This window comes from Ziziphus jujuba, chromosome 8 (genome assembly GCF_031755915.1).
Source record: "Ziziphus jujuba cultivar Dongzao chromosome 8, ASM3175591v1".
Taxonomy (NCBI): domain Eukaryota; kingdom Viridiplantae; phylum Streptophyta; class Magnoliopsida; order Rosales; family Rhamnaceae; genus Ziziphus; species Ziziphus jujuba.
Genome location: NC_083386.1, coordinates 16,398,091 through 16,407,424, shown reverse-complemented (window position 1 = coordinate 16,407,424; position 9,334 = coordinate 16,398,091). Strand labels below are relative to the sequence as shown.

Sequence of the window (9,334 nt, the reverse complement as noted above, 5' to 3'; positions counted from 1 at the left end):
TAAAACAATTCTGAAATTTAGAAGAAAAGACTAGATAAAATGTCTAGTTGAGCTAATTAGTAGACTATTTTATATACAGGTTATCACTTTAGATGGAAATAGATTTCAACAACACCAAATACAAATACTTTGTCATCTAATAAGCTAGATTATTGTGCAAGGAGGTGTGTGACCCAATTCAGAAGGTAGGCTTCCATGAAGTTGGTTATCTTGTACATGATGTATTCTAATAGAAGAGATATTGCATATTGAAGTAGGAATGTATCCGAAATGTTATCTTTAATCCAAGCCATAGAGCTGTCAAACATTTCAACCTGCCAAAGCTATTTGGAATACTTCTATGCAGTCTGTTATCTATTATACTTAACTATGTATGAAAAGAAAGATTTCCAAAAGAAGTTGGAATTTCTCCGACTTGTTCGACACAAAATGAATTAGTTGAATATTTGATGAGTAGCCTATATCTTTGAAGTTTATTGGTAAGATGGTTACCAGGTTAGCCTTAGGTCCTCAAGGCTAGAACAGCCTAAGATGTTGCGTGGCATTTTGCTGCTAAAGGAGTTTTTAGTTAGATCTAATTTTCACAAACTCAAAAATATTTCCAAAGTGATATGGTGGGTGGAGCTATTGTTAGGGAGACTTAATACCATGAGATAACTCAAATTTCCAATTCGGGCTTTGAGGTTGTATGAATTGAATGAATGTCCAAGATGTTGACCCTCTTGTGCCTTGGGCTACAAGTAATGCCTGGCCACTCACAGTATTGAAGAGAATTATCCAAGAATTCAGAATTCCAAAAAGGCCTTCAATTACTTGAGCCCTAAAGGCAAGCAAAGAAAGCTTATCCATTCAGTGTTATTATTTCCTCCAACTACTTCTAAGATTAACAAGGCAAAACCAGTAAGAAGAAAGGATTGCATGAAAACTGATCCAAATAGAAAGCTTATTGTTATTATTATTAAGGATATTGGCAGCTATGCACCCTGAACTTTATCGGAGTTGACACATTGCACCATAAACCATTTTTTTTCTAGCATTATGCACCCCCAAACTTCCTTTTCCCTTGCACCGTTGATTCTTCTGTCAAAAATGTTTAACGGAATGACCACGTGCTGCGCACGTGATCATCAAGCGAGGGTAGATCGTGTCAAAAATAGTTTGAATGTCATTCTTCTCATAAATATAGAAAACCACAATTAAAAAAAAATCCACTTTCGAATGCTATAACAGATAGACGATTTAATTTTTTTTTTTTTGGGTTTTCGCTCACCAAGTTGAAGATGATATGGGTCTCTAGAATCCAAACCAGTTGGGGTACCACAGGGTAAAAAATCTCCTCTTTCAACTTGTTACTGTTGCTGTTTCCTGGAAAATCACAAGAGAAAAAAAGAAAAAAAGAAAAAAGAAATTAGCTTTTGCAACAAAAAAGTTTACTATTTTGTTGACAACATAAAAGAGAAAAAAATAGATCAAAAGCTTTCAAAATCTGCCTATACTTGTCCTGGACTTTGCCTTTCTCTTCGTAAGGCTTAACAAGAACTCTAGCATCACAAACAAAATGAGGGTTTCCTTTAGCCAAGATAAGCTTCACGGTTTCTGGGTAGACAAAAGTCACAAATCCAAACATTCTCTTTTGCTGGTATGAGATTCTCACATCTTGAACTGGTCCATAAATGCTTCAAGTGAAAAAAATAAAAAAAAAAATCAAATCAGCATAATGAATAATAATCCATTGAAGCAAAAAAGAAAACGAACCCACAAAATCCATTTTAAAATAATAGAACCTGAAATAATTTGAAGCATTTTCCTCCTTGAAAGTGCTGTCCACTAGAAAAGTCAAATAAATTTGCCTAGAAGCTGGATTCACCATTCCAGTACTACCATTCATCAAAAAATCATTTCTTTCAAGGCGAGATCTTCCGAACTTGTGTAAGTCATCAGCACCCATCATCAAAGCCCCCCCCCCCCCCCCCCCCAAAAAAAAAATCAATAAAGCACACGAGAGGCACATGATGAGGACAGTAAAATGACCTGATCTACCCTTGCTTGACGATCATGTGCGCAGCACGTGGTCAGTCCGTTAAGCAGTTTTGACAGAAGAACCAACGGTGCTACGAAAAAGGAAGTTTAGGGTGCATAATGTTAGGAAAAAAAGTTTAGAATGCAATGTATCAACGCTAATAAAGTTCAGGGTGCATAGCTGCCAATATCCCTTATTATTATTATTATTATTATTTTTACTATGAGAAAATGTTCATGCTCTTCTTAAACCAAACCATATTTGTGGACCAGAACAAAAACAAAACAAACCAAAGCAATATTTTCATATCTTTCAAGAGCAATCTGTCTTATGAATATAATCCTCCAATACATTGATTAGATGAAATAGGCCACATAGGAATCATAACACACAAGCTAACTGGCATCATGTAAATTTCCAAATTAAATGTTTGCAGTAATAGAGGTGCTATGTAAAGTTGGACAAGTATAATAACATAAAAGAAGAAGGAGAAGAGAAGAGGAAAATGTGTTGTTGACTATACTACACTATTTAATACATTAAGCATAACTTTATTAGCTGGTAAATAGTTTCAATGACACGAAATATTCAATCATCACTTCTGCTAAACTGCTGGCCATGCCCTCCAACTCCAAGAGCTCCTCCTAAAGAACCACTGGCTTCTCCTGCAAAACAGAGTGCTCTGTTATAATCAAATACTAAAATTATATGAACTTATAGAGCCTTTCCCATTTGTGAAAAAAAAATAAATAAATAATTTTAATGTAAGAATGAGTGAGTAAATGCTCACTGTTTAGACGGCTCTTAATGCTCCCTATGTATGGTTTTCCAAGAAGTTTGTCTTTTATGTGACAAAGTTCAGAAACAACGTCAGCAATATCCATTCGCTCTCTTTGCAACTCGGCAGAGCAAGCAAGTCCAATATTAATAACAGAAATCAAGCAGTCGTGAATGCATTGACTTTGAGCCCCATTAATTTTGTTGTGAGTGGTGTTGATGCTACTTTCATCTTCTGTCTGAAGTAGTATGGCATCTACAATTTCTTCCACGCCACTAGACAGACCTGTCAGAGCAAAGTTATGTAGATTCAAACCATCTCTAAATATCATATCTGTAGGTCTCTTCCTTGTAAACATCTCCAACAGCAGGATTCCATAACTATAGACATCGCCCAATGTTGATACCTCGCTTCCCATGCCATATTCTATATCACATGAATAAATTAAAGATTGAAAAAAAAAAATTTTTAAAAATAAGAAAATTCCAGAAATCAAACCTTGCTTTTTGCATGTGTGGCCAAATATTGAAAATCCATAATCTTTATAAATCAAATTATTTTTTTGGTCATTTATATAGTAACAATAACAAAGACTAATTTACTGACACGAAATTCGGCCACATGTATGAGTAATTAGCACAAATAAATTCATTCGATTAGAATATTAGAATATTTTAATAGATTAGATTAAGATTTGTAAATATTGTACCTGGGGCAGTGTATCCAATGGAGCCTCGTATTCCAAGAGAGCTAATTTGTTCTGAGGAAAATGGATGGGAAGCATCTGGAAGGAACCTCACCAATCCAAAATCTCCAAGATGAGCATTCATGTCTCTGTCCAAGAGAACATTACTTGGCTTCAAATCACAATGAACTATTGGCACATGCAATTGATTGTGCAAATAATCCAGAGCATTTGCCACATCAAGAGAAATGTTTACTCTTTCTGTAAGACTCAAATGCTTATATTCTTCTCCCGAACTTGCACTATGAGTTGGATGTAGCCACTCTTCTAGGCTCCCATTCACCATAAACTCGTAGACAAGAGCTTTGAAATCGTTCCCCTGAAAGTCAATACTTGAACATGCGGTTATAATTCTGACAAGATTTCGGTGCTTCATCCTTTTCAAGGCATTACATTCTGCTATGAAACTTTTTGATGCTCTTGAAGTTTCAAGTTTTAGTACTTTCACAGCAACAACTTGTGCCTCTTGCTGATTTAAGATTCCCTTGTACACAGAACCAAAACTTCCAGCACCAATCAAATTCTCTGAAGAAAAGCCATCAGTAGCTTTAAAAAGATCTCCATATGACACTTTCAATAAGGGAATTCCAAATGTGAATCCCAAATTTGGTGACTTTCTTCTTTTCCTCAACACACAAAGTACGAGCAAATACATTGCTAGTACCAATGCAACAAGTCCACAAGCAACGCAAACAATAATGATCATGGCCTTGTGAGATAGTCTATGCTTCTTGTGCGGATTGGTGGAGCATTTAGGTAGGTTTAATTGGAGTACTCCTCCACATAGCCTTGTGTTTCCCACTACGGAAAGTGCAGTTACATTACTGAACACTCCCTGAATAGGAACCTCACCTTCAAAATCATTAAACGATAAGTTCAAAATTTCCAAGAAGTGAAAAGTCTGCAAATATCTTGGAATTGTGCCGGATAAGTTGTTGCTAGACAAGTCAATTTGTTCAATTCCTCTCAAAGAAGCCAAAGATGAGGGAATATCCCCCTGCAATGAATTTCCATTCAAATATAAATACACCAAGACTGTGCAGCCACCAAGAGTGGTAGGAATTTCACCACTTAACTTATTATCATGAAGATCCAGAGAGGGAAGATTTACCAAATGATCTACTTCTGTAGGGACAGGACCAGTCAAGCTGTTGCTTGATAAATCTAATGCAATGGAAAAGGATGACAAGCCAATAAGTTGTGTCGGTATAGGACCACTGAGATTGTTTTGAGAAAGATCCATTAATGTCAAACGCTTACATTCTCCAAGACTTGATGGTATGCTTCCTTGTAAATTGTTTGACTGTAGATAGAGTCTACTTAACTGTGTCAAATTCCCTAAAGAAGAAGGGACAATCCCTGAGAGTTTATTGTTATTGAGGTATATATCATTCAGCTTTTGTAACTTACCTATTGAGCTGGGAATAGCGCCTGTGAGTTGAGCGTGGTCAAAGGATAATAACTCCAAGTTAATGAGATTTCCAATCTCAGTGGGAATACTTCCATGGATCCGATTATATCCCATATCAAATAGTACAAGCTCAGTTGAGATGTTGCCGATCGATTTGGGCATGACCATTCGAAAATCATTGTCAGAAATACCTAAAGCTTGCAAGTGTGTGCAGTTTGTGAGAGAAGAAAGAAAATTTAAATCCTCATTCTCACGAGATCCAAGATTGTTGAGTTGAAGAAGTAGGTACTGCAAATTGGACGACCTTGCAAAACTTGGCACTTTCCCAGTGAAGTTATTTTTGGCAACTTCGAAATATAAGAGGTTTGAGGCATTAGAAAAAGAGGTGGGAATTGGTCCACCAAACTGATTGTCTGACAATTGAAGGTACTCTAGGTTTGGAAGTTTGTGGCCCAAGTCAGAAGGTAGGCTTCCTTGAAGTTGGTTTGCTGTTACACCAAATCGTGTAATCGAAGAAAGATTAGTAAACATGGAGTGAGGAATTTCACCTGATAGACCAGCCTCCCCAAGCAGAAAAACGCTCAAACTTTTTAACAGACCAAAGCTGCTTGGAATGCTTCCATGCAGGTTGTTTATTGACAAACTGAACCTCTCGAGCGAAGAAAGATTTCCAATGGATTCAGGTATTTCGCCGACCAAATTGTTGGTAGACAAATCAAGGGCCTTAAGCTTAGATAGCAATCCAATCTCTACCGGAACTTTTCCAGTAAGATTGTTACGAGCTAGAGTTACATTTTGAAGGCTAGAGCAACGAGATATATTGTGTGGAATTGGGCCACTCAAGGAGTTGTCGGTAAGGATTAATTCTGTCAGCCGGAACAAATGGCCGATTTGTGGAGGGATTTGGCGGGTCAAGGTATTGTTGTGCAGGTCTAACGTCCTAAGAAAACTCAAGTTTCCAACGTGGGAAGATATGCTACCCTTGAGATCGTATGAATTGAGCTCCAACTTGGTCACCCTCCTGTGCCGTCGGCCACATGTGATGCCCGTCCACTCGCACACGTGCAGAGATTCATTCCAAGAGTTCAAAATTCCATGGGGATCTACTGTTATCTGGGACTTAAAGCCAAGCAAAGAAAGCTTATCTGTTTCGATATTATAATGATTTCCTCCTCCTCCACCTCCACCTGCTGCTGCTACTACTACTACCGCTGCTGTCAAAGCCAAAACAAGTATAATTTTATGCGTCAATACCGACCAAACTGGGAGCTCCATTCGTATTGGTTGGACAATGTAGAAATTTTAGTAGCTATCTGATGACATTGACACCAGATCTGATTTTCTAGCCTTTTAAATGACTTAAACCAGCAATAAACCTGCTACACGCAACACAAGCAGTATAAAAATATGCACTCAAGATGAAAACTCAATCGGGTAACCTCACCTCATCAAGCTAACAACGTGAAAGCTAGCTTTATATATATATATATATATATATATATATATATATCAGATATGAATTAAGGATTATTAAAACCAGCAAGGATAATAAAACATCAGCAAGACTATCAGATACAAACAGAAAATATATACAAGCAAAGGAGGAAGAAAACTTACCAACAGCACTAGGATTTTAATGTGGTTCAGTCATCAAAATGACAACCTTCGTCCCCGGGTCACAAATGAGAGTTAAGATTTCACTGATCAAGAGAAGATTACATGCTCTGTTCTTCACAATCAAAACCCGAAGAGAACCTCTCTCTCAAGTCCACAATAGGTGCTGGTTTATATCTTGAGGACTAACATACAAACTCTCACATACTTCACTTGAAAAGCAGGTGCAAGTGGTATAAAAACAGGTTCAGATCAGCTACAGTAGTCAGCAATAACTAAAGCTTACTCCTCCAATTAATGCCACATAAGACTCACAATCAGTAATGGTGGTATAAAAACAGGTTCAGATCAGCTACAGCAGTCAGCAATAAGATCAGCTACAGCAGTCAGCAATAACTAAAGCTTACTCCTCCAATTAATGCCACGTAAGACTCACAATCAGTAATGGTGGTATAAAAACAGGTTCAGATCAGCTACAGCAGTCAGCAATAACTAAAGCTTACTCCTCCAATTAATGCCAATAAGACTCACAATCAGTAATGGTGCGCAGCCAAACTTGTAATCTTGAAGATGATTCTAACTGGGAAATAATATATTTGTCATAATTAATATGACTCATTTTTATTGACTGACTTTGAAATAAAAGCCAGGCTTCAGAGACAGACCAATTAATACGAATGGGTGGGAAAATTGGAAATATACGTCATGTGTTGACCAAAGCAAGTCATCATTGACGGGCGGGCTCAAAAATTTGAGTCTCATTTTCATTAACTCTAGTCATTGCTCAGTACTAGAATTATTATTATTATTTTTATTATTAACTGGTTTATGCTTTTGGTTGTTCACTAGGATTAATGTTTAGAACCACTATTACACTCAAGGGTGTTTTTCTCACAATATTCATCCAATGTTAATTACCATATTATACAAAAATAAAACCTATTGAATAACTCATTTATTTTTATTCAGTTTATAAGTTTATGACTTATGGATTTGATAGAAGCCCCTTCTTTTCAAAAGAAGAATTTATTGCAAACTAATAAAAAATATAAATAAATAAATAAATGATTTAAGAAAATTATGAGAATCATGACGGCACATGCATGCATCATTCACATGTGTCAACATTAATATCAACATTCAAATATACATTCAATAAGCATTTATTATTTAATGGATACATAGTAATTTTGATAACCGAGTAGAGAATACAAGAAGAAGCCTCTAAACCATCATGTCCATCTTATATTTGAAATGCAAATCTATAAAATAAGCATGACGTTTGTCATTTGTTTTCAAAGAGCAACACAGCCGCATGATCAAATTTTCTTCACCATTTAATTAATTCATTTACTTTTTCTCTTCTGATAGAAAGAGAGGGAATGTTTCGGGGAGAGTGGGAAGTTCAAGGTTGGCCTGAGGGTGTGCAACATATGCGACCAGACAATTATAGAGCACCATATCTATAGTTACATAATAGGTTATGTATATATAATGTATGTTTTCTTTTGTATAAAGAGTTTTCTATACAAATATTAGTTTTTTTTTTTTTTTTTAAAAAGGAGTATATTAATTAATAATATTTTTATTGTTATTATTATTCTTCAAATCCATATCACATTTAAATATGATCAAATATGATTAAGGCAACCTATATAATACTGTTTAGTAAATATCACCATATTCAAACTGATGAATAAAAATATATTTATATCTTATTTTATAAGAAGTTATTGACTGAAAAAGAAAAAAGATATTTTATTCATATTTAACTAGCCTAAAACTAAAATTAATAGCTATTTGATAAAATTTTCTCTCATTGAAAGAAATATAAGAAGAAAACATATTTCATCTTTTTCATAACTATGTGACTTATAATTTATTTATGTACTTCCGCTCTCCACAATTATATAGTTTTTGTCAACGTGTTTCTCTATCTTTATTTTACTATAAATCAGGTTTTATTTTTTTGATCTTTTCTATTTACTTTTGTTTTTTGTTTTTTAATTTACTTGTTATTTCTTTCGTTTTTTTCTATTTTGCCATAAAAAATGAAATGCATCCTAGAAAATAACTATCTTAATATGAAAAATGCAAGGAAAAAAGAAAAACTGAAGAGTTTATACAAATTCAATTAAGGGCACTTGATACATTCATTAGTAACGAACAACAAAATTTAGACTATATAGCTGAAAATTCAATGGAAGATTTAACTAACAATGTGATAAGGGAAAGAAAAATAAATAAGGAAAAGGAAATAAATAATTTCTAATATTGAAAGTTGACCGAATGGTTGCTATCTAGGTTTGATAAGTCGACATGATGTTGGCTGCCTTTTTGAATGTAGCCTTGTCCACTCATGCTATCCTTTTTGATTGGACCACTGATATTTTCCTTATGTGCTTGATCACGTTCCTTATCTGTAATGGTTGCCTTGTTTGTTGTAATATTTAAAATGGTTTCCTTGTTTGCTGCAATATTTAAAATAGTTGCCTTATTATGCCCCCTCAGGCTAGAGAGTGGAACAAAGTGGACTCCTAGCTTAAGTCAAAATTGTCCGAAGTTGAAACAGGGCAGAGCTTTGGTGAAGAGATCAGCAGGTTGAAGAGTCGAAGGAATGTAACGTGTAATGATAAGCCAAGTGCTACTTTCTCCCTAACAAAGTGATAGTCAATAGCAATGTGTTTGGTACATGCATGGAACATAAGATTGACAGTCATATGAAGACCAAGTAAGCTCAGTGACAGTGGAGGCCATCAATTGGTA

The 9,334-nt window shown here is 35.3% G+C and overlaps 1 protein-coding gene across 1 annotated transcript; it reads right to left on the bottom strand.

Moving 5' to 3' along the window:
- Window positions 1–2,364: 2,364 nt before the first annotated feature.
- On the bottom strand, window positions 2,365–6,317 carry LOC125421565 (probable LRR receptor-like serine/threonine-protein kinase At3g47570). The gene is made up of 3 exons (XM_048470775.2): window positions 3,508–6,317; window positions 2,811–3,224; window positions 2,365–2,685 (listed from the first exon to the last, which is right to left on the bottom strand). Exons 1-3 carry the CDS (start codon window positions 6,227–6,229, stop codon window positions 2,609–2,611), a joined length of 3,213 nt encoding a protein of 1,070 aa, XP_048326732.2. The 5' UTR covers window positions 6,230–6,317; the 3' UTR covers window positions 2,365–2,608.
- Window positions 6,318–9,334: the final 3,017 nt, after the last annotated feature.

What these genes read in the sequence shown, in the direction of transcription:
- LOC125421565 (XM_048470775.2), bottom strand. Translation starts at nt 6,229, where the DNA reads ATGGAGCTCCCAGTTTGGTCGGTATTGACGCATAAAATTATACTTGTT. An exon ending in CATTGGATACACTGCCCCAG is followed by an intron (nt 3,225 to 3,507) that starts GTACAATATTTA and finishes CATGTGATATAG; the next exon opens with AATATGGCATGGGAAGCGAG. An exon ending in CATTAAGAGCCGTCTAAACA is followed by an intron (nt 2,686 to 2,810) that starts GTGAGCATTTAC and finishes TCTGTTTTGCAG; the next exon opens with GAGAAGCCAGTGGTTCTTTA.